Source organism: Sceloporus occidentalis, unplaced genomic scaffold (genome assembly GCF_023333645.1).
Source record: "Sceloporus occidentalis isolate IW3139 unplaced genomic scaffold, rSceOcc1.0.p SCAF_1, whole genome shotgun sequence".
Classification (NCBI taxonomy): domain Eukaryota; kingdom Metazoa; phylum Chordata; class Lepidosauria; order Squamata; family Phrynosomatidae; genus Sceloporus; species Sceloporus occidentalis.
The window spans coordinates 130220889-130246666 of NW_028316981.1; the positions used below are offsets into that span (position 1 = coordinate 130220889).

General features: G+C 42.1%; 1 protein-coding gene and 1 long non-coding RNA gene across 8 annotated transcripts in view; one reads left to right on the forward strand and one right to left on the reverse strand.

Moving 5' to 3' along the window:
* The window catches only part of LOC149322144 (phosphoribosyl pyrophosphate synthase-associated protein 1), a 76934-nt gene that overhangs the window by 1514 nt on the left and 49642 nt on the right, over nucleotides 1–25778 (forward strand). For 2 of the 7 annotated variants that reach the window (XM_089535267.1, XM_089535315.1), the window contains exon 1: nucleotides 12195–13434. The exons of 1 other annotated variant lie outside the window; for it this stretch is intronic. In XM_089535267.1, the coding sequence (XP_089391393.1) occupies nucleotides 13271–13434 (164 nt within the window). In that variant the 5' untranslated portion in view covers nucleotides 12195–13270. 4 more of the 7 variants (XM_089535296.1, XM_089535276.1, XM_089535286.1 and 1 more) reach the window with 4 other exon arrangements.
* LOC149322145 (uncharacterized) lies at nucleotides 3789–13378 on the reverse strand. The gene is made up of 3 exons (XR_016282135.1): nucleotides 13293–13378; nucleotides 9699–9770; nucleotides 3789–3897 (listed from the first exon to the last, which is right to left on the reverse strand). It is a non-coding gene; the product is annotated as an uncharacterized LOC149322145 (long non-coding RNA).

The window sequence follows — 25778 nt, forward strand, 5'->3', positions numbered from 1 at the left end:
AGAAAATCCAAACTATACCACCTTTCCACACATTAACATGCGGTACAGACTAGAGACTAGTGACATCCTTGGTTTGATTTTGTTTAACCTCACATTTGGTTCCATCTGCTTTGAAGAACAGCTACATTTAATCTCAAAATCTCCTGTGGAGCTTGGCAGCTTTTAGTTCACATTTCTTTATTTCCTACAAAAAAAAAGAGATCTTTCATTCAAATGCACAATCACATCTGGATTCATTGTGATGTACTCAATGTGCATATGCTGTGGTGCACTTTGATAGTTTTTGTGAAAGAAAGATGCAGACTGAAAACTGTGACAAACTGTGCCCACTCAATTGTGTGAATGAAGTTCAGAAGTGAAAAGAATGAGGGATCACCACAAAACTTCTGGAAGCAGATTTGTTTCAGCTTTGATTCCCCCCCCCCTCCAGTGCCAGACAAAAACATTACTATTCAGAATGGTGTTTCATTTGCTATGGCATTGTTACTTTGCTCTATTTTTAGCCTACTGCTGCTGAGATGGTGATTGCATTTTAATCTTCCATTTCACTGCATCACAGTTAACAGGCTCAGACAAGGAAGCATGCACAAGATTTTCTGACTGTAGTTCTATCAAGTGTTCCTCAGAACCCTTCATTTTTTGGATTTTCTGTGACACCCATCATGGATTTGTCTGAATACATTTGGCCCTATTACCGTAACCTTTATTAGACATAAAAGCAGAAGAGCCAGTGTGATCCAGGGTAGGGATGTCACCGTGTGATCAAATGAGAGATGAGCCATGGTTTAGTAGCAGACCACATGCCTTGCATACAAAAAGTCTGAGGGGTCATTCAGAAATTGTTTCCAGGTTTGTTATTCACACTATGGAACCGCATCAATGCACATCTCTGCAAGTTTGGTTGCTCACACGTGCAAGCATTCATATAAAGATGGAGTCAATGATACAAATGCATCTGGAACACGTTCAAGGCATGCAGTGTTTTTATCCTGGGTCTATTTGCATCGGTTATTCACACTACCAGTGATATGGATCTTTTTTTAAAATCTTGGAGGTAAATCCAATATCAAGTTTCGGTATTTAGTGGGTTCTTTGGCAGCCCTCCCAAATTTAATCAGGTGCATTCAGGATCTGTATGAACAATGGAGATTCATCCTGGATTATTTTCACAGTGTGAATAACCACTGAGATGACATTTCTTGAATCTCCAGGCAGGGTTAGGAAAGACTTGTGATAAAAAATGTAGAGGACTGCTAGTACTCAGTGCTACTGAGCTGGGTGGACCAATGGTCTGATTCAGTATGACCACCTTCCTATTTTCCAAAGCACACAAAGTGTCTAAGACAAAGACTCAAATTTCACCTCTTCTACAGATTCAGTAGAAGAATTAGACAAGTATAATAGTCATAGTGTTCAGACATAGATAGAAATTTGTTTAGCAAGACAACAGTAAGTCTAGGTCAGTCTGGGGCTCACATGCTCCCCTAGTCTTGGTTGTAGAAAGAGATCTGAGGCTTTACTTCATAACAGCTACCTGGAATGGATACAAGGCTAACATGATCACATACCCACCCCTGGAAGCAAATAGGCTGGCAGGTACAAGGGACAGGGCCTTCTTCATGATCACCCCCTACTTGGGCTGCAATTGACATATTCTACATTCCTTCATTACAAGCCTTTAAGTGGGCCCTAAAACTTTTTGGCCTAAATCAGAGCTAATTTAACAGTTGGTGATAACTGGCTTTCATAGTTAATTTTTTTATATGCTGTTCCTGTTTTATCATTTTTTCTATTGTGTTTTTTTATTTTGTACACCTCCTCTAAAAATGTCATATAACTCTTTTAAATAAACATTAAAAATAAGTGAATGCTTTTGAAATTCACATTGCACAAGTGGGTAGCTTCAAGGATGAGTCAGAAGAGGTCATTAGCAGGTCTTTCTGTCTTTTTCCAGTCTATGAATGATTGCAGCAATTGTCACAGCATTCATTTTTGACCTAAATTCCAATAGGAGTTGCTTCTCTTTAATTACATAAAACAAAAAGACATGGAAAACAGCAGAGGATTGTGTGAAGTATGCTCTGTAGAGGTAACATATGTCTATGGCCAAGTCACTTTCCTAATCAGTAAAGGGCTATTGCTCACACAGTTGTAGATTTTTCATGAAAGTTGTACTTGAGTATGAATAAGAGAATGCAGGGGCAGGGGGGAAGTCTATTCCTTCTGTTAACCTTCAAAAGTAAAACACAGCACGAAAGGTGATCTTATGCACTGACTAATATCTTACCCTACAAGTCTAATAGCACAAACATAACCGCATGCTACAATCACGTAACTTCTGTCTTTACCTTATCCTTGCCACTGAGGAAAAATCACTTGCTCTAGTTATCTGCTTTTTGTTAATGATCCAGTTCTCTTACTCCTGACTGAGCTTTATCAAGTCCATATTCTTATTTTGGAGATAACTACTGCCCCCTTGAGGAAGATGCCTCCACCTTCAGGTTCAGGTAGCTATTGAGATATCACTGCAAGTTGTCCGCAGCACTAAAAGCAAAATAAAAAAATAAAATAAAAATGGAGGATGATCTGTTGTACCCTTCAACGGGATGCGATCTTATACACATCTGGAACAAGGCAGCTGTCCAAAAGAGGTCAAGCATAAAACCTCTCGAGTCTTTTTTTCTTCTTCCTTGGGTTACTATAAATAGCTCTCTCACATTGCTCTTGGGCCCTTATTCATTTGAAGGTCAATTACAAATTACGGACATTTTTTCATGATAGCACGTTGCATAAGGATAAAGCTCAATAGTGGGAGGAGATAGGGAGATGCTACTTAATAAAGAAAAAGAGGGTTCTAGGGTGTTTTAAGGAGGACAGTTGCATCAGCTGTGGCACGTGGGCACCAAAGCTTCACTCTTCAAAACAGGTGACAATGTTGAAATATCTAGATCTGAAGCAATGGCTGAGAGCTGACAAGCTTAGAGCACAGCAATTTATCCTAGATATAAGGGTTATCACTGCTTGTTGCCCTAAAACCCAAATCAGTATAGGATGCCTGGCTGCATTAGAACAAGTTACTCTGTTGTGGTTTTTTTCCTTCAAGGCAGTTGGCAAATCTGGGCTGCTGAGCTCATTGGCTCCCCCCCCTTCTTTAACCCCCCCCCCAACCCTAAACTAAAACAGATCAGCGAGTGCAGGGAATTGAGATTTTCATGGCAGTGTTGAATAAATTAATGCATGGAAGAGCAAACAGGGAGAATATGAATCATTCAGCTCTGGCAATGCATGTGTAAAAGAATGCATGAATTAACACACACACACGCACACACACCCAATTAATATGAGGAAAGAGAGGAAAGGAGACATTCCAAATAAAAGCCCTGTAGCACAATGTGTAAGAACAGAGACTCTGAATTTTATGCTCAAAATCTAACAGAGTTGAAATCCTCTAACTCTGTATTTGTGGATGGGGGGAACGGGATGGGACAACAAATAATGCAAACAAAATATTTGTATATTTTCAGTTCATTTGCAAGTTTTATACACTTGGTCAAGCTGATCTGTTTTTAAAGTGAGAAGAAAACTGTGTCCAAAAATTGTTTCAAGTCAAGCTCTTTGACTGAAGAATTTTCTCAATATTTATTCATGATGTAGCAACATGTTTTTAGAGCCTACAGACGCGCACACACTCACCAACATTCTTCTATGAACCACAATGGATAAAATAAACAAAACATAGATCTCCATCTTTCTTTTATTTCATCTTTCTGCTAAATCAACCAGATTTGTCATTAGACACTATCTTCTGCAGTATGTGGTACAGCTGGATCCAAGAATTGGGATTAGCAGAGTCTTCTCCTTAGTAATATTGTTGAATTGGCATCATTATCTCAACTTCTAGGACAGGAATCAAAACAGCAAAAACCACTTATAAATATCAGGCCACAACTTTATTAATATTATGCAGAAATTTGGGGGCTCATTTTCTCTGTGTGGCTGAGAAGGCTGCTTAACAAGTCCTGGATTTTCACAATAAACCATGAAATGACATTTGTGTCCTTTAATCCATAGGAAGCACAAACAACGTACGTCTTTAATCATTTCCAAAATCATCCACTTCACTTGCAAGACCTCAGGGAACCCCTGGATGGTTTTGTTTCCAAAAGGCAAGGTTTTGTCAAATTGTTCTTTATATTGTCTTATTTAGAGGATGCAATTTAGTTCAGAGGTTTCAGGGGACCAGCAGTTACAGATGGATGCCAGCAGGTGGCATCCCGAAAAGACAGCACAACCATCATGGTTCCCTGTGGGAGAATGACAGGAAGATCCAGCGCAGTGGCTTTCTTGGCCAATGAAGGTGATTTTCTTGACTTTTGTGCATCTGTCAAAGTCACCAAATATAACTATACGTATATGTATGCTGCACTCTAATGCACCATCTCAACATTAAAGTATGGCTCCCCACCCACAGTGATAGTAGCTATCACTATGAACATTAATCTTTCTATTTAAAGAAGTGCTTCTTCAGGCTTGATATTATGGTTGTTATTTTCATTATCACAGGAATGTAGGTTAAGGTCTAAAACACACTGCAGAAATAATCCAGTTTGAGACGGCTTTAACTGCCCTGGCTCAGTGCTAGAGAATCCTGGGAATTGTATTGTGGCACTAGAGCTCTCTGACAGAGAAGGCTAAATGTTTCACAAAACAAAGAACAGAATTCCCTAGCATTGAGCCACAGCAGTTAAAGAGGTCTCAAACTGGATTATTTCTGCAGGGTATTTTGGACCTAAGTTATTATTAATAGAGATTATTTAAATCTACTTTTTAGCTCTTAGAATGATCTCATGCCATAATACCACAGCAAGCTTGCATCATTTTTGGTCCACACAGTGAAGCTCCACCACTCATATAGTGTGGCCTTACAAGCAGACCAATAACTTTTTTGCTTTTTCAGTTATCAAGGAACTGATAACTGGTCAGTTGCTGGGGCAGATATTATCACATCATCCAATATTTCACAGATGAAAAGCAGAACACATGTGGCCAAGCATGTGTTATTGCCTAAATCTACAAAAAAGGGCAAGATCCTGATCCTTTTCTCCTCTCCCTCTACTGATATAATTGAGTGCAAACTACTTTGGAACTCACTTTGAACTCAACTTGCAGCAACTGAGGTCAGCTGAGGACAAAAGGAGGAGGAACTGGGGTATTTTAAAAGCATCTGAAAAAGTGGGACACCAAATTAATAGCAACTGTCCTTGCCAAATCAGGACAGCTAGACGATAGTTGACATTTGGCCAGTGTGTTGTAATGGTTTGAGTGTTGGACTAGGACACAGGGAGACCAGGGTTCGAATCCTGGATTGGCCATGGAAATGCACTGGTGCCCTTGGGCAAATCAGACTCTCTCAGACTCAGAGGATGCCAGTGGCAACCCCCTCCAAAGAAACTTGCAAAGATGATCCTGTGATAGGGTCGCTTTAAGACGGAAATGACTTGAAGGCACACAACAAAAACAGGGTATTCATTTTGTTGCCTGAGGCAAAGAAGATTCTCCCTCCACCCACCCCCAAATTGGGAAATGGTATAGGGCTTCCATCACACATGAGGACATCAGGCTTCTTAAAGGGGCAAAGAACACACTGCATGGAATTTAAAGTTTGGTATGTAGAAGGGAAAGGTCAGTGGGCTTAAAAGCCGCCCTGATCATATCCATGGAAGGGCGGGGTAGAAATAAATTTATATTATTATTATTATTATTAAAAGGAACAGCGTAGCTGCTACTGTAGCACTACACCTACCCAGTATGTGCCATGTGAAATTATTTCCTCCCTGTGCCTAACAGGAGAACCAATCCTAGCTCTTGTTTGGTTGCCATCTGTGGTTTATGAGATCAATTTGATACCATTGATTACAAATTCTGTAGGCATGCTCCATGCTTATCAGTGATTCCTATTTTTAAATTCTGTGAGTTCTTGCCCAAATTCCTTACATGTATTGGCAGCTGGCTTAGACATAATTATGTAACAGTGCCCTTTGCCTACTTTTTGAGATGACACAGTAGACAAACAGCACCATTTATTACCTCTAACCGCCTATTCACCTTAAAGATCAAAAACTGGTGGTGTTGCAGTCAGGCAGAATATAGAGATGTGTCTCAACCTCACTCATCTAATATGAAAGGATAGTCAGAGCTGTTAAAGTAATGATTAAAGGACCAAAGAAGATACAAGATCAAATTCCCACTCAGGCAATGATGCTGTGAAATTCATAATCTTTCAGTCTAATCTATTCTGCAGTGTTGTCATGAAGATAAAAGGAGGAACATGCATGCAACCTTGAGAAAAGGGCAGGATAGAAATGTAACAAATCAACACTCTAGTTAAGTGTCTTTAGTTATGGACTAAGGGGATCAACAGATGTGCCGCCCATCTTTGCCCTGAGTCGGTGCTACAGCAGTTGCACACTACAGCATTGATGCACCGCCACAAAGAAGTTGACTATAGCAGCTTTTTTGTGGCGCCGCAGATAGTAAAGGGCGCCACCATGACATCACTTCCTGCCAGCGCCATCTGGTTGCTGTATGGTGGCATCATAATGGCAGCCCCATATGGACGGGAGGCCACCGTGATGGTGGTGTCCGTAGGAACTAGGGTTCAGGAGCGTGTGGTTGCTGTGCACTCCCAAACTGTAGAATCGGTGTTAGCACGCTGCTTCCTGCCCGTATGTACTGGGCCTAAATCTCAAAGTTACCATGCTTTTAGAGGCTCAATACTAATAAACTGCAGGAAGCTGGGGGAGGGGGGGCTTCAGTTTGCCTACTTTACAGCAGGCTTCTCTAGCTTTCATGACCAGGAACAGATCAAGGATACGTTATCTTGTTATTTGAAGGCTGATGATGCCACCTTGCTTGTTGGCTTTTAAGCAGTTTGGAAATAACTCCCTCAATTGATTTTGGTTATCCTTCTTTGTTCACAACATTTAATAAGAGCCAGCTCTTCGCTTTGGAGTCTTTTTTTCCTCATACACACAGGTACTGCAATGATTATTTATTCCCAAAACAAATAACTCTGGCCATACACAGAAACAGCAACAAAGCAATTTTTATGCCTGGAGGCCACACCCAGCTCTAACGTTAATAATGTTTCATAGCCTTCAGGCTACCCTTTATGAAAGCAGAATAATTTTTCACCAATTTATGAGACTGATTATTTCTTTTATAGGTATCTGCCAAGCTCTCTTCAACAGAGACCAAGCTTGATTCTGCAAAGTGTAAAAGCTTACAATTCATACAAAAGGCATATTTTCTTTCTCGTTGTCCTTTAGTTTTTTCTGAAACCTGACTTTTTAAAGTTAAACAGTGTTGAATATTCATTGTTGTTAACTGCTGTCAAGCCAACTTCAACTTATGACAACTCTATGAATAAGAGCCATCCAAGTCACCCTATCATCAACAGGCCTGCTCAGGTCTTGCAAACCTAGGGCTGTGGCTTCTTTGATTGAGTTTATCCATCTGTAATGCAGCTTCCTCTTTTCCTATTGCCTTCTACTTTACCAAACATTATTGTTTGTTCCAGTAACTCATGTTTCTCAGGATAAGTCCAAAGTACAACAGTCTCAGTTTAGTCAACTTGCAGGCTATACAGATGGGAGGCTAAAAGCCGCCTGTCTTTGCCCCTGGTTGGTACTGCAGCAGCCACACGCTGCAGCACCGACCGGCTCCCTAAAAAGAAGCCGCTCTAGGCAGCTTCTTTGAAGGGGCACCATAATGGCGTGTCCAGTATGGAAGTGTGCATGCCAAGATGGCGCAGGGCGGTGGATGCCCAGCCCTATCTAGCCCTACTTTCGGCTCCAGGCCGGCACAAAGTGCCGGACTGTTTAGGGCCTTAGTTTCTAGGGAAAGTTCAGGCTTGATTTGCTCTAGCACCCATTTATTTGTCTTTTTAGCAGTCTAAAAAGTAGGAAAGTTTCTCTGTATTTTTGGCCTGATGGTAGTCTCTAGTCCTGAGTACAAGTTACACATCAAGACTATCAAATGTTGTGGTACACCCATTTTTTACAAGAGAGATCCATAGATTTTTTTTTTATGATCTTCAATAATAAAAGACTTTGCAACAATCTTGGAGGAAGGAACATCAGTAATTTAATATGTGTTGTGCAGCTTCAGACAACGGCCACAGATACATAACTTTAAAGTAGACACTGAATACACTGAAATAGGTCAAGATCTTCCATACCTTGGCTCAGTCATTAATCAGAATGGAGACTGCAATCAAGAAGTCAGAAGACCAGGACTTGCAATGGCAACTATGAAGAAACTAGAGAACATCCTGAAGTCTAAAGATATTTTATTGAATACAGTCAGCCCTCAATATCCACAGAATCCTTATCCACAGATTCAATCATCCATGGCATGAAATATTCAAAAATACATGAATTCCAAAAAGCAAAGCTTGATTTTGCCATTTTATATAAAGGTCATCATTTTACTACAACATTGTATTGAATGGGACTTGAACATCCATGGATTTTGATATCCACGGGGGCTTCTGTAATCAAACTCGAGGATACCAAGGGTCCATTGTACTAAATTTAGGATTGTCCATGCCATTGTATTTCCAACTTCTATGTATAGTTGTGAAAGCTGGACAATAAAGAAAACTGACAGGAAGAAAATCAACTCATTTGAAAGGTGGTGCTGGGGAAGAGGTCTGTGGATACCTTGAATGGCTAAAAAGAAATAAACTGGTCCTAAAGCAAATCAAATCTGAATGTTCCCTAGAAGCCAAGACGATTGAGACTGTTGTACTTTGGACATACTATGAGAAGACAGGACTTGTTAGAGAAGACAGTAATGTTTGAGAAGCTAGAAAGCAGCACAAAAAGAGGAAGACCACATACCAAAGGGATAAACTGAATCAAGGAAGCCATGGCCCTGAGTCTACAAGACCTGAGCAGGGTAGTTGATGACAGGGTGACTTGGGAGTCTCTCATTCATAGGGTTGCCATAAGTTGAAGTTGACTCGATGGCAGTTAACAACAATCCCGAGTAATGCATAGGCGCTGGGTGGTACATTAGCCATCTTGAATCTTTGGGAAGGAAAGTAGGGTATAAATAAAGCTAATAATAGTCATAGATGGGTGGGAAAAGAATATATAGAAGCAGTATTTATTATTTGAATTTGTAGCTCACCCTTCACCTTATGGTTCCAGGGTAAGCTACATTCATAGCAATAAAATAATATAAAACAACTCATAAAACCACAATCATCCCCCCACACTAAAGCTTCACTATAGAGGGGAGACAGCATACTCCCTGATCACTCATCCACTTCCAAAAGAGTGGGTAAAGATACCTTGTTTTCTCAACAAATGCATATAATGAACATGCCACATGCACCTCATTGAGGAGGAAGTTCTATAATCTGGGACCACAACAGAGATACATCATCATATTTGTCATAGGGCTGAATTACATTGCCCTCCATAAATTTACTGACTGAGGGTACATAGGCTATGTACAAAATGTAGGCTATGTACAAAATGTATATCCAGTATTAAGAAGATCTTAAATTTTATTTAAGATTACGTAATGATCTCTGAGATCATTGGTTTTTTCTCATAACCATTTACACAATTTCAATTTAAACTACATGATTTAATAATTCCAATCAAAAATCCACCAAACAGTGATACCTTTAGTGGCCAATCAAATGTTGCAAGCTTTCGAAGCTCCACTGGCTTCTTCATCAGACAAGGTGTTACAAACTAAACAGGAAAAAAAATTGAAAGATGTTAGTCAAAGGCCTGGATTTTTCTGTTTCTCTTAGTTAAGATGGTATGAGGGTCATATCTTGCAGGTTGGCACCTCCTCCTTCTGGCCATGTGGCAATTGGGAGATTCTTAAAGTCCAGGAAATTTAACATCCATTTGCATCTAAACAACTTTGTGATTTAATAATGTTTTTTGAAGGCTGGGGGAAAGCTACCATAATAAAACTATAATTTAATCATCATAATTATGAAAAAAGGTGATTTAGATGGCTGTGGATGTGTTCCCGTTTTGAAAACAAGAGATAAAAAGCTGTTTTTCATGCCTTTTAATAAGCAGGAATTGCAGCGTTTATGGAGTAGATCTGCAATCCAGTAGTTGTGAATTTGGCCACGCTGGGATAGCAACTAAAGAGGGGGAAGCAGTGCTGCCTCACTCACCATGAAGCTGTAAGAAGGAGACTTTAGGAAACTGGGAATAAGGCTATTGTTATTTTGCTATAAGGCTATAAGAAAGCTGTTAAGGCGAATCTCTTCTGGCAGGCCTTCCCAGAAGAAACCACTGGGCCATGTAATGACCCCCCACATACACAGATATGTGATGAAGCTGGCCCCCATTATTGTTTTAACTGTTTTATGTAATTTGAATCTTAAATTGTTTAATTCATTTTTAAGGGGGGGAATATTTTGTCTATATTGTTGTATTCTTTTAACATTGTAAGCCACTTTGATTGTTTTAACAAAAAGTGGGATAGAAATAAAAGGTTTATTATTATTTTATTTATTACAGTGCACAACCTTGACAACACAACAAAATGTGTCCTTATCCAAAGTGTAGAACAAACTCTTTACTGCCATACATTTGTACAGAGACACAGGGTGCAAGTACATTGGAGAAAGACTACGTCTGATACGACTTTAACTGCCCTGGCTCCATCCTAGAGAATTTTGGGATTTGTAGTTTGGTGGGGCACCAACTCTCTTTGGCAGAGAAAGTGTATATAAACCCCGTACAGACAGGCCAAAATAAAGCTGCTTCAGGTCACTTTGGAGGTATGCTGTTTAAATGATGCATGCGGCTTAAGAGTCCGGAAGCTGTGCTCCAGTCCTTAGGACTGAATCGTGGCTTTGGAGCGGCTTCCGGATTCAGGACTCATCATTTAAACAACATACCTCCAAAGTGACCCAAAGCAGCTTTATTTTGGCCTGTCTATATGGGGCCTTAGGATTCCTTAGGATGGAGCTATAGCACTTGGTGTCAAACTGCATTATTTCTACAATGTAGATGCACCCACATCTGCTCATTTTCAGGTTTGTATTACAATCCTCCCCTCTGGCCTTTTAAAGTTACTGGACTACAATCCCCATCAGCCATAGCCATGGGATGATGGGAACTGAAATCAAACATGCAAAAAAGTGGCTGCTCCTCTTCCTTGTTTAAGAGACTAAGATCCAAAACAAACTGCAGAAATAATCCTGTTTGAGATTGCTTTAACTGCCCTATCTCAGTGCTAGGGCATCCTGGGAAATGTAGTTTTGTAAGCCATTGACACTTCTCTTTCAGAAAGCTCTGGTGCCACGATAAATTACAATGTGTTTTGGACCTAAGTCCTTATCTGCACTGCAGAAATAATGCACTTTGACCCCACTTTAACTGCCACAGCTCAGTGCTATGGAATTCTGGGATGTTTAGTTTTGTGAGACATTTAGACTTCTCTGTCAGAGAGCACTGGTGCCACAACAAACTACAGATCCCAGGATTCCATAGGATAGAGCCATGGCAGTTAGAGTGGTGTCAGACTGCGTTATTTCTAAATGTCTCACAAAACTAAAGATCCCAGAATTCCACAGCTTTCAGCTATGGCAGTTAAAGCAGAACCAAACTGCATATGTCTCACAAAACTACAGTTCCCAGAATTCCCTAGCCTTGAGCCAGGGCAGCCCTGACTCCGCCCACTTCCTCGGAAGCGGAGGTCTGCTCGTCGTCAGTACAGCGGTCGGGATCCGCCGAGGGGAGCAGCCATATTTGTCTCGGGAAACGAAGGCTTCTAGGTCTCTAGAGATAAACTTTAAAGAAAAGCCACTCAGCCGGGGGCACTGGCTTTACGAAGAGAGGAAAGTAAAAGCCGACGGAAGCCTCCTGGGGCCTTAATTGTGGGGTGGGACTCGGGGTAAGTGTCAGGGGGCGCGTTGCCCTCACTCAACATGTCGGCACTGCGCAGGCGTCCCTCGGCTAGGGCCAGGCCTAGCTGCACTCTTCCCCAGCGCCTCCCGCGGCCATAGAGACGGAGGTCTAGAGCGTCGCCTTCTGCATGAAATGGCCGCCTAGGGCAGAAGGCGGCGCTCTAGCCCTCCGTCTCTATGGCCGCGGGAGGCGCTGAGGAAGAGTGCAGCTAGGCCTGGGCTTAGTGTAGGGAGCCACTGTCCTCCTTCGCACCTTCTTAGTCTCCCCTTTACCCCTCCCTCCGCAACCCTCGCCCTCCTTTCCCTCCAGACACTCCTCTGGGGAAGAAGCCCACCCCTCTGAGCAGCCTCACGACCCAGCTCTTCTTCTAACTAAGACCTTCATCCCTTTGCCCCTGGCCTCTGGTTCCTCTCAGAAAGAAAAAGGCTTTATTATTCTCAAATAGCCCCCACTCCTTCCTTGCTTGCTCCTTTCCTTCCCTCTCCCCCCATTTCCCCTCCATTCCCTCCTCAGCAGGGGAGCGTGTTGTCTCGAAGGGGGCGTGGGAAGAAGCAACTCCCAGCTAACTTGCAATACTATATATATATATATATATATATATATATATTAACTTGCAATACTTTTGAACATGCAAACTATATAGTCTTTGAGTTGTGGTGGAGGGAGACATAGTCTTGGTAAAACTCCTCTGTTGTGTTGTGTGTTTGTGTGTCCTTTAACCCCTGTGCTCCCTTGCCTTGGTTTCCTTGCCTTCCTGTAACACAATTCTCTTTCCTGTCTGGTGCTGTTTCTTTTTTTCTTTTTGCCCTCTCAGAAACCCTTTCTGGGCACTTTTCCTTTCCCTCTGGAAAACTTACTGAGACTGCCTCCCCTTTTCCACTTCCTCCCTTTCCTTGTTTCATATTAACAGGCTTCATTGCTTGCATTTTTTGCTTTTCCCACTCTGGAGCCACTAACTCCTTCCCCCTCTGTTTGGGTTTGGAAACAGTACCCTGAAATAACAGTTTCTTCATTCCTTCTTCATTCCCCCTCCTCTTTCAGCCTTCAAGCTTGCCATCTCCTTTCCTTTTTAGGCTTCTTTAGCCAAACTTGTGTTTGCTTCTTCAGAGGCAGCTTCTGGAAGGGGGGCATGTGAAAGACTAACTCACCACTAACTTGCAATACTATATAGTTGTGATACGTTTGAACACCTAAACTATAGGGTCATTGAGTTGTGGTGGGGGGAGACCTAGTCTTGGTAAACTCCTCTGCTCCCACTTTCCACCTCTCTGTGGGTGGAGAATAGTATTTGGAGAGAGAGGTTGAAGAGGAGGATGCCAAGGAAACTGCTGTTACCTTATAAATCTGTCTTTTCTCACTCTCGAGTTCCGAGGGGTTTGCATGATTCCTTGGCAATGAATGCGGCCAGAAGTGGCTACCGGGTCTTCTCGGCAAACTCCACAGCAGCCTGCACAGAGCTGGCAAAGAGGATCACAGAGTGAGTGTCTCAGACTTTTCAGCTTACCTCCTAATCTGTGTCCATGAGTTTTATCATTGGAAGTTGCTTGAAACCACCCGTGGACAAGAAAATCAGTGGTATAGGTTGAGCCTCCCTTGAGACCAGAGGTGTTTTAGATTTTGGAAATTTTTGGAATTTAAAATGCATACGTGTTTTATGCAGATAGCCTTTGTTTAATCATGTTGTGGATGAAACAAAGTTGGTGCACATGGAACCATCAGAAAGCAAAGGCCACCATAAAAAACAAGTTTGGTTTTTGAAATATTTCACATTTTGGAATTCCAGATAAGGGAGACTCAACTTGTATTTGCTAAAACAGGCCTGGTGGGAGGAGGATTTTTTGTTGCAGGGTTACTCGGGGTTAGTTTAATTCAAGGTGAAATGAATTAATTAACCTTAAGTAATGTGTTTCACTTCAGCTTAGTTCAAGAATGCATGTCTTTACTGCTTTGGTGATTCAAATGTTCATAACCTTATTTATTTCCATTTAAAATTGCATTCGTTTGAACTAATAATCAATTTGTATTTTTGCTGATAATTGGATTTAAATATTTTAAATTGGCTCTTACTAGGCTTTATATGAGATTAGCAAGCAGTCGTGATGTTGTGCTTTGTGCCCACATTTATTAATTCCATTACTGCAGCTGAGGACTCCTACAAAGCAAATGGCTTTGTTTCATAAAGAGAGGCAATGGCTTTCCTTATATATAAATTATCAAATTTTGTTTGTTTTTCTCCATAAAATGTTTAACCACACCCTCATCCATTTTTGTTGCAATTTATTGCACTGTGATTGGACAGTTTGAAAATGAAATGTAATATGTAAGTACTGTACTTTTTTGTTCATAATAATAATAATAATAATAATACATTTCATTTGTATTTTCATGACTTGAGAAGATCTGGCTTTTCTTGGTAGGGCGCCAAAATCTCTCATCATATTATACCTATGTTTACCTGACACAAGGCCTTACTGCACTGCTCCTTTATACAGCATTAATCTGCTCCATAGAATCATAGAATCGTAGAGTTGGAAGAGACCACAAGGGCCATCGAGTCCAACCCCCTGCCATGCAGGAACTCTCAATCAAAGCATCCCCGACAGATGGCCATCTAGCCTCTGCTTAAAGACCTCCAAGGAGGGAGACTCCACCACTCTCCGAGGAAGTGTGTTCCATGTCGAACAGCCCTTACTGTCAGGAAGTTGTTCCTAATGTTGAGGTGGAAGCTCTTTTCCTGCTCCGGGTCCTGTTCTCTGGAGCAGCAGAAAACAAGCTTGTTCCCTCCTCAATATGGCATCCCTTCAAATATTTAAACAGGGCTATCATATCAGCCCTTAACCTTCTCTTCTCCAGGCTAAACATCCCCAGTTCCCTAAGTTGTTCCTCATAGGACATAGTTTCCAGACCGTTCACCATTTTAGTCACTCTCCTTTGGATACGCTCCAGTTTCTCAATGTCCGTTTTGAATTGTAGTGCCCAGAACTGGACACAATATTCCAGGTGGGGCCTGAGCAAAGGAGAATAGAGTGGCACTATTATTTCCCTTGATCTAGACACTATACTTCTATTGATGCAGCCTAAAATCGCATTGGCCTTTTTAGCTGCCACATCGCACTGTTGACTCATGTTCAGCTTGTGATCTACTTGGACTCCCAGATCCCTTTCACATGTAGTTTCATTCAGCCAAGTGTCCCCCATCCTATATCTGTGCATTTCATTCTTCTGCCCTAAGTGCAGTATCTTACATATCTCCCTGTTGAAGTTCATTTTGTTAGCTGTGGCCCAGCTTTCTAGTCTATTCAGGTCATTTTGAATTTTGATCCTATCCTCTGGAGTATTAGGTATTCATCCTAATTTGGTGTTATCTGCAAATGTGATAAGTATGCCACCAATTATGTCATCCAAGACATTGATGAAGATGTTGAATAGCACTGGGCCCAGGACATAGCCTTGTGGGACCCCACTGGTCACTTCTCTCCAGGATGAAAAGGAGCCATTTTTGAGGACTCTTTGGGTTCGGCCGGTCAACCAATTACAAATCCATGTAACAGTTACCTTGTCTAACCCACATTTTACGAGCTTGTTTGCAAGAATGTCATGGGAAACTTTGTCAAAGGCCTTACTGAAATCAAGATATACTATATCCACAGCATTCCCTTCATCTACCAAGCTGGTAATTTTATCAAAGAAAGAGATAAGATTTGTCTGGCATGATTTGTTTCTCTGAAACCCATGTTGACTTTTTCTGATTATGGAATTACCTTCTAGATGTTCACAGACTCTTTTTAATGATCTGCTCTAGAATCTTTCCTGGTATTGATGTCAGACTAACTGGACAATAATTGTTTGGATCCTCTTTTTTCCCCTTTTTGAAGATGGGGACAACGTTTGCCCTCTTCCAGTCTGCAGGGACTTCTGTTCTCCAGGAGTTTGCAAAGATTATTGCCAATGGCTCTGATATTACATTTGTCAGTTCTTTTAATACCCTTGGATGTAGTTCATCTGGTCCTGGAGACTTAAATTCATTTAGGTTAAACAGGTATTCCTGTACTATCTCTTTACTTATTTTGTGCTGAAATTCCCCTATTCTGTCCTCTGCTCCATTATCCTGAGGTTGAGCACCCTTTGCCTTTTCTGAGAAGACTGAAGCAAAGAAAGTGTTGAGTAATTCTGCCTTTTCTCTGTCTTCTGTTAGCATTTTGCCATCTTCTGCACGTAGTGGCCCTACCATTTCCTTCTTCCTTTTGCTGCAGACATATCCATAAAAGCCCTTTTTATTGTTTTTAACCTCTCTAGCAAGCCTGAGTTCATTCTGCGCGTTAGCTTTTCTGACTTTACCTCTGCACAGGCTAGCTATTTGTTTGAATTCCCCTTTGGTGATTTCCCCATGTTCCATTTAAAACTTAGCTCAGTTGAAAGTTCCTTAGTTATCCATCCTGGTTTTTTGAGACACCTCCCATTTTTCTTCCTCACTGGGACTGTTTGAAATTGTGCCTTCAGTATCTCCCTTTTGAGAAACTCCCATCCATCTTGAACTCCCTTCTCTTTTAGTATTTCTGACCATGGGATCACCCCCAGTATTTCTAAGTTTACTGAAATCCGCTCTCCTGAAGTCTAGAATGCGTGTCTGACTATGCCTGGCTTTTCCTTTCCACTGTATAACAAACTCCAGGAGAAGATGGTCACTACGACCTAATGATCCCACCGCTTGCCCCCCATTAACCAAGTCATCCTTGTTGGTTAGGATCAGACCTAAAATAGCTGACCCCCTTGTTGCCTCTTCCACCTTTTGGATCATGAAATTGTCTTCCAGGCAAGTGAGGAATTTGCTAGACCTTGAGGATATGGCTGAGTTTAACTTCCAACAAATATCAGGATAGTTGAAGTCACCCATCACTACTACATCTCTCCTTTCTGAGTGTGTGGTCATCTGTTCTAGAAAGACATCATCCAATTCCTCTGTCTTACTTGGGGGTCTGTAGTAGACTCCCACCATAACATCCTTGTTGTTTCCCTGCCCTTTAATTTTTATCCAGATGCTCTCCACCTGGCTTTCAGTATTGATGTCCTGGATCTCTTTACTGGTGTAAATATCTCTGACATACAGTGCTATTCCTCCTCTTTTCCTGTTTGGCCTATTTCTCTTAAAACATTTTATACCCCTCTATTTCTACATTCCAGTTCTGAGACTCATCCCACCAGGTTTCAGGATGCCTATTATATCATATTTGCTTTGCTGTACAGTGGTACCCCGGGATACGAATTGACCGCGTTACGAAATTTCCGGGGTACGAAAAAGTTACATTGGAAAAAACTGTTCCGGGTTACGAAAGATTTTTCGGGTTACGAAATTCATTTCGGCGCGAAATTCAAATGTGAAGCGCGGCTAGCGGCTTTCCAGCGCCTTTTCGGGTTGCGAAATGTATCGGGTTACGAACGGCGCCGCGGAACGAATTAAATTCGTAACCCGAGGTAGCACTGTACTAAGAGTTCAAGTTCATCTTGTTATTTCCCATGCTCTGTGCATTAGTGTAGAGACATCTCAGACCATGGGTCCTCTTTAGTTGCTGCCTGTGCAAGTTTTTTTTGCCTCCCACGGTTGGGTCCTTTCACTATTTGTCTTGTTTCCTCTGTGTCAGTTTGACTATTTTCTCCATCCCTTTCGCCTTCCATAATATTGTCTCCCTCCCCCACAAAACTCAGTTTAAAGCCCTCCTGATCAAATTCTTGAGACTGTTGGCAAAAACATTTCTTCCAACTGGCATGAGATGCAACCTGTCCGTTGCAAGAAGCCCCCCCCCCCCTTCATGGAACCACAGCCCATGATCGAAGAATCCAAATCGTTCTCGGTGGCACCATCTGCGGAGCCAGTTGCTCACATCCACTGTTTTCCTCTCCCTTCCTGGACCATGCCCTTCAACTGGCAGAAGAGACGAGATGACAACTTGTGCATCTATTTCTTTCAGCTTCCTACCAAGAGCCTTGTAATCCCTTTTGATGTTCTGCAGGCTGTGTCTTGCAGTATCATTGGTTCCCACATGGACCAAAAGGAAGGGGTATTGGTCAGTTGGCTTGACCAGTCTTGTCAGCCACTCTGTCACATCACGGATCTTTGCCCAGGGAGACAACACACCTCTTGAGACATCTTGTCAGGCCTATAAATCACTGTTTCTGTATCCCTCAGCAAGGAGTCCCACACTATGACCGTGTGCCTCCTCCGAGGCTGAGTAGCAACTGTTCCCTTTGGTGGTACTCCCAGGGTCCCCTGCTCTATCCCTGAAGTCTGTACATGCTGCTCTTCCTCATCCTCCTTAATAAGGGAAAGAGCTTCAAATCGATTCTCTAGCTGCAAGCTCATAGAACAATCCCTTGTTGGCCTAGTTCTCTGTGTGACATTCCTCCAGCTGTCTGGCTCCTGTGTATGTGAAGTGATCTCTTCCTCCCCAGCAACTTCTTCTGTGTGGTCCCCATCCAAGACTGTTGGTTCTGTTCTGTCCTGGAAATGCTCTTGCTCCCTAATATGCTGAACCCCCTCAGCAACAAGCATACTCTCCCAAGGGTTTAAAAAAAATTCAAACACTCACCATTCAAAATGGCCACCCAGCTACTTCTCTCTCTTCTCCTCTCTGTTTATGGTAGGGTTGCTGATTGTATATGAACTGTATTGCACCTTGCAGGCTTTCTTTAGTAATCTTACTTTTAGTATGCTTCCCAAACTTATTTCTTTCACAGTAATGACATCATGGCCTCCATAATATCCTTTCCCTTGCTTCACCATTGGTCTGTTTTGGGGGTTGGTGTTGCGGTGGAATGACATCATGATAACAGTTGGCAATGGACAGGACTCTTTCTTGTGAGAGGTCAGACCGAAAAAGAAGGTGGTCATGCTGCCCCTGTCATTTTTTTCCATTCAGTGTAGTTGTAACTGCCTTGACTTTTCAACTGTGCCATTTTCCCCCCTGTTAAATGCATGACTGTGTTTTGCCTTTTGTGTGGTTGGGTTCTCTTGCATCCTCCAGCATACCTCTACCATGGCCATGGATGGCATGTATGCTTGGAAGAAACCCAAACTCGTAGAGTAGTCATGCATCGCCCTGGTGGAAAGTTTCATGAAAGTGTTTAATTGTTATGCTAAAATTTAAAGGCACTATAATATTATGCTACTGCATAACAGAAGGAAAGGTATTAAATTAAATATGCCACAAAAGTTGTCTTTGCCATCCAAGCACCAGAAGTGGTCTGTGAATTCCCTGCACAGATCTCCTGGTGAATCTTTGAAAGAGGAATTAGATGGCCACATCCACAAATGGAGTTTTTATTAAAGAAACCACAGTGGGTGTTCCGAAGCACAAAAAGTTATTGTTTGGTAAGGGAGTTATTAGCAGATTATTTCCAGCATGAAAAAAAATGCATATTTGCAATAGTGCTACAATGAGACAACGCCAGGACACCCAACAGCATGCGGAAAGGCATAATTACTAGCTGTACCAATGTGTCCCTATGACACTATAGCAACATGGTGCAATAAAGCCCATAGGCGGGATACAAACCGCCAAATAGTACGTCATCAATACGTACTAGGGTTAGGAAGGGGCGGTGCTTCCGCACCCCCCTAACCCTAATACGTATTGAATACGTACAAGATGGCGGTGCCCTGTTCATACGGGTGCAGCCATCTTGACGTATCGGACGCTGAGCGTCCGTACACATTGCGTCCTTTGTGACGTAGCGAGTGCGCCCCTGGCGCCTCGCTACGTCGCAAACGCGACTCCAAAAGAAGCTCCATTTTGGAGCTTCTTTTTTGCTCCGCGCGGGAGCCGTGCGGTTTGGCTGCTGCAGCTCCCGCGCGGAGCAAACGGCGGCGGCAGGGGAGCGCCACAAAGCGGCGGTTTGTATCCCGCCATAGAGAAGTGGGTATTGTGTCTCTGTTACAGCATGAGAAAAGAAAGCTGAAATGAAACTGGAGAAAAGTGGCTTTCTCCTTCTCCACGTGCTATTGTAGCACTTCTGTTATCCTTCATGAGGGAGATGGTCATAAAAGTGTGCATTTTGCCAAACAGCATTTTCCAGTATGGCAAATGACATCCTTATATGATCGTTTCCCTCAGGAAAAGAACAGAAGTGTTTTGGCAGCATGTAGAGTCAAGGAGAAAGCCACTTCTCTCCGGCTCTGTTTTGGCATTCTTTTCTCATATGATAAGATTTTTAGCAATATCAGGGTACTTACGGGTAGAGGGCTCCTAATGCTGTCAGTCAGAAGACATGGTGCACATATTCCATCTTTTTCTCCTTAATTGATAAAAAAATTTTGAGAGAGAAAATAGATGGGAAAAGTGGTGGGAAAACACAAGTGTTTCAAATGGAAAATGCTGTTGATTCGTTGTTTGATAAAATTTCATGTTGGAGGCAGGAAACTGCAGGGTATAAAAAGCCTGTTTGGATGTGCCTGAGTTCTGGAGGCTTTTAAGAAGCATCCCTACCTTAGAGTGTTTCTGAGGCTAAGCAGGCCTGTGGGACAGACCTTTGCCATGCTCTCATGTGCTTTTGAAGTCCTGTACAAAGTGATTGCTGAAGTCCTGTCCACCTCTGGTTGTAGATTAGGACAGGCATCACAAATGCACTTGTGAGAATAAAAGTCATGTGTAAAAGACAAACTTTGAATGTATGGATTTGTCAAATCTGACAAGGACGAACAGAGATTTTATTTCTCCCCCTCTTTTTCTTTTAACAACCTCTGAAGCCCTGAATGAGTAATTCCTGTTCAAAATGTGTTGAGCTGGATTTTAAATTGAAAAACCATGTTTTTTACATGGCCGTTTCCAGTTGTTCCTGCTTTTGTGTTTGCAGGTTTCTATCTTAGGGTGTGAATACACTGTAGAAAAAATGCAGTTTGACACCATTTTAACTGCTATGGCTCCATCCTACCGAATTTTGAGAGTTTTATGAGCACTAGCACTTGTTGGCCATGAAGGCTGGATAAATTAATGGCGGTTAGGGCTATTGGAGGCTCCCATATCAGAAGTGATATACCTTTGTGATTTTTGCATGAGCTGGAGGGAAAAATTCTACTCATGTCTGGGAAGGCCTTTCATAGGCAATAGATATCAGATAAGCCATTGGTCTGGTTCTGCATGGCTCTTAATGCTTGTCTATAGCATTTAAAGATACTTTTACTTTCTAATTCTGTTTGTTCAGAGTGAAATAGAATTTCTATTTTCATATTAAAACAAAATTGCCTCCCATATACACGTCCTACTTCCTCTCAATTTTGACAGGGATTGGGGTTGGGGAGAAGAGGAAAAGCTAGATGACCATCTTCTTGGTTCTTATTTGCAAGGATGAGTTATTATGTAGCTGCTAGTATTTATTTAACACTCTGGTAGATCAAAGTGTTACGAGCAATACATGTGTGCATGTCTAGTTTTCTAATTTTCCTAACTAATTTAAAGTGTCATCTACCCTTGGTTGTGATTGTATGGTGTTGTGCATTTCCCCGTTTCTGTCAGTGATAGTCAAAAGTACATACAATGAAGAAACTGTATGCCATTATGAGATACCATTCCACACTGTGATCCTACAGATAATGGTGAAAAGAGTAAAAAACCCAAGATGGGAACTATCATCTGCAGAAGTAACATTATGTCTCTGATCAGGGCCTCTGAGATAAATTTAGGAAGGCAGAAGAAGATGGCTTTTGGGCCTGGAGGCAGGGGTGAAGGCAGCTCTCAAAACTGATGATTCAAAGTCCAAATGGACCTTAAATCCTCAGTTGTCTTTTAAATAAAGATAATGGCATACTATGAAATTCTAAAGCTGTGGTTTTTCCTACAGAATGACTAATCTTAGGTTGTTTGAATATGACTACTGGTAAACTGTTATTTCTGCCATCCTGATTTGTGTGGATTCATTCTAAATTATTCATTCACATGATTTGTGAGGATTCATTCTAAATGAAAAAAAAAAAGATTTTTTGTGGGTTTTTCAGGCTGTGTGGCCATGTTCTAGAAGAGTTTCTTCCTGACGTTTCACCAGCATCTGTGGCTGTGGTGAAACATCAGGAAGAAACTCTTCTAGACATGGTCACAAAAAACTATGGATGCCGGCCATGAAAGTCTTTGACTTCACAAAAATAAATAAATAAAATTTGTAAAATTTGGAAATAAAAGACATAGTAAATATGTTATGTGTGTGTGTGAGAGAGAGAGACCATTTTATAGGAAAAATAGACAGGTCCCTGTTGAAAGCCAAGAAAATATCTGAAGAGCTGCTTGTTTGCTAACCTTTGTAAAATAATGCCGTGGAAGGGGGCTGGAAGTTTTCTTTTATAGGGAGGGGCTATTAGAAATTCTTGGGGCCTTTCTTGGCTCTCCAGGCCCCAGATTAATGCATTGACTGAAACACACACACCAGAGACAGAGGCCTTGTGTCTGATAACATCTTGTTCTGCCCTCTGTCATTTTTTTTTTGGTTAGATTCCTTTAAAGATGGATGTGTGCATGAAGAGATAATGGGCTCTGATGTTCAGCGTCCGGCCTGAGGATTAGTTTTTCCTCCAGTATCCCATCTCTTAGGAATTCCTTCTAAGATATGTAAGAGTCTTAGTTTCATTCTGTTTTGAATGTGGCAGTTTTATGGCCATTAATGACACACTGGAAATGGGAAATAAGAGGCAGTAAGAATATTAAACAACAGTATTAAAGAGTAATAGGAAAAATTAAGTGAGGCTACTAGAACTTTTTTTAGCAATGTTTTCTATAAAAGAAAAATGGCAGTAACCCTCCACATCTGAATTAATTTTTTAGGGTGTAAATGGGATGTCAGAGGCTAAGATTTGAAACTTGGTGACAGATTTAAAATGACTGTGTTGACAGAAACAGAAGGTATTCTCTAAGAGTTCCTAAAGAACTAAAATGTGAAATAATGGCCCTTCTGAAGTGAAACAGAAAAAAAGTAGCATGGCTAAAATAATCTTGTTACAACAAAGCTTATTTAATTTTGTTTTTGTTCTTAGTACAGTCGTTCTTTTGTATCTGCAAGGGATCTGTTCCGCCCCACCACCACAGATAACAAAACAAAATGCTGGACCTCAAGTCCTGCTTCCTATGGCAGCCTGATGTGCATGTGGCCACATCCATGCGCCTCCATTAAAAACAATGAGGCTTGCTAGCTGCAGAAGCTCAAATTCGCTGATGGCAAGTACACAGATAAGAAGAGCCCACTGTATGTGTTTTCAAATATAGAAATCAGAATCCTCTTGTGTTATGTCCTATGAACTGCCTTAGGAGTACTTTGGGGCCAAAAGGTGGGGATGCCCATGCTTCTGTGAATAATAAATTGTACAATATATTGTAAACCTGAGGGCAGAAACAGTCAAATTAAGGATTTGCCCTGGGCATCTTTTTGGCTAAAGGATGAAGTACAAATGCTCTATATTAACAAATACATTCGGTCTGGTTAAATAGTAGAAAGCATTATGGTTCATGTTAACCTGAATTGTGTGGTTGAATAAAATTGTTTCATACCCATAATTAATTAGAAGAGAGAACTATAATTTTAAAACTATACATGTCTAATTCGATATTAAAAACATGTGTTCTCTGGACATACAGTATTTAATTTGGACTGTTAAGGCTTACAAGGTATGAAATTTTCAAAGATAGTTGCAAATATGGAAAATACTTGGGCACTCAAGTTTGAAAGTATTTTTCACTATGATGTTTAAAAGAAACCATAACATAAGCCATATGTAAGTATAATGTGCAGTTGGAGCAGAACATCATGTTGAGGTATCACTTTGAGTTAGTGACAAATAGCAGCCTACCCATAGAGATGAGATGGGTTAACATTAGGATTGATTTATCGAGGGTCTAGATGTCATATTCATACAAGTACTTAGATGTGGGAACAGTGCCTATCCCATCATCATATTACGCCTACCTAAGAGAGGTTGCAGTTTAAGTAGGGCTCTATCCCAAAAGAAGATCCTTTTAATACTGTGTCACGACCATGTAGTTGTAACGCATGAGCAGAACATGTTCAAAGCCATTTTCTCTACAGGAAGGGGCAAGAAGGAGCTGAATCAATACTGATGGAAGTAAAAAATTGAAGTTAACCAAAATCAAATATGCAGTGTGGTGTGATTATTTGAGGCTATTGGAAGAAGGCCTCAAAGCACATAGACACATGGTCTGTTCACATTCAGTCCTGCAAGTGGCTTACTGCAAAGTAATTACCACACCTGTCCCGTTGTCTGGATAACACTACTCTGAAGCTTTTGTAATGTGTAACTAAATCACCTTATCAAACAGTTGTTGTTGTTGTTGTTGTTGTTGTTGTGTGCCTACAGATTGCTTCTGACTTATGGCAACCCTATCACAGGGTTTTCTTGGCAATATTTGTTCAGATGGGGTTTGCCTTTGTCTACCCATCTCCTAATAATAATAATAATAATAATAATAATAATAATAATAATAATAATGTTTATTTATATACCGCTTTTCCAAATTAGATCAAAGCGGTGTACAACAGGAAGTACAATACAAAGTCAAAATAAAACATAACAGGCCTCTCTCCCCCTCAAGATGGTGGCTGAAGGGAGGGCTCTTAGTCTTTCAGGCCAGGCCTCTCTCCCCCTCAAGATGGTGGTCGGAAGGAGGGCTTTTTCTTCTTCAGGCAGGCAGTTGGAGCTAGCCTGCCTCTCTCCCCCCAAGATGGTGGCTGAAGGGAGGGCTTTACTTCTTTCAGGCAGGCAGTTGGAGCTAGCCTGCCTCTCTCTCCCCAAGATGGTGGCTGAAGGGAGGGCTTTACTTCTTTCAGGCAGGGAGTTGGAGCTAGACTGCCTCTCTCTCCCCAAGATGGTGGCTGAAGGGAGGGCTTTACTTCTTTCAGGCAGGCAGTTGGAGCTAGCCTGCCTCTCTCCCCCCAAGATGGTGGCTGAAGGGAGGGCTTTACTTCTTCCAGGCAGGCAGTTGGAGCTAGCCTGCCTCTCTCCCCCCAAGATGGTAGCTGAAGGGAGGGCTTTACTTCTTTCAGGCAGGCAGTTGGAGCTAGCCTGCCTCTCTCCCCCCAAGATGGTGGCTGAAGGGAGGGCTTTACTTCTTTCAGGCAGGCAGTTGGAGCTAGCCTGCCTCTCTCTCCCCAAGATGGTGGCTGAAGGGAGGGCTTTACTTCTTCCAGGCAGGCAGTTGGAGCTAGCCTGCCTCTCTCTCCCCAAGATGGTGGCTGAAGGGAGGGCTTTACTTCTTTCAGGCAGGCAGTTGGAGCTAGCCTGCCTCTCTCTCCCCAAGATGGTGGCTGAAGGGAGGGCTTTACTTCTTTCAGGCAGGCAGTTGGAGCTAGCCTGCCTCTCTCTCCCCAAGATGGTGGCTGAAGGGAGGGCTTTACTTCTTTCAGGCAGGGAGTTGGAGCTAGACTGCCTCTCTCCCCCCAAGATGGTGGCTGAAGGGAGGGCTTTACTTCTTCCAGGCAGGCAGTTGGAGCTAGCCTGCCTCTCTCCCCCCAAGATGGTGGCTGAAGGGAGGGCTTTACTTCTTTCAGGCAGGCAGTTGGAGCTAGCCTGCCTCTCTCCCCCCAAGATGGTGGCTGAAGGGAGGGCTTTACTTCTTTCAGGCAGGCAGTTGGAGCTAGCCTGCCTCTCTCTCCCCAAGATGGTGGCTGAAGGGAGGGCTTTACTTCTTCCAGGCAGGCAGTTGGAGCTAGCCTGCCTCTCTCTCCCCAAGATGGTGGCTGAAGGGAGGGCTTTACTTCTTTCAGGCAGGGAGTTGGAGCTAGACTGCCTCTCTCCCCCCAAGATGGTGGCTGAAGGGAGGGCTTTACATCTTC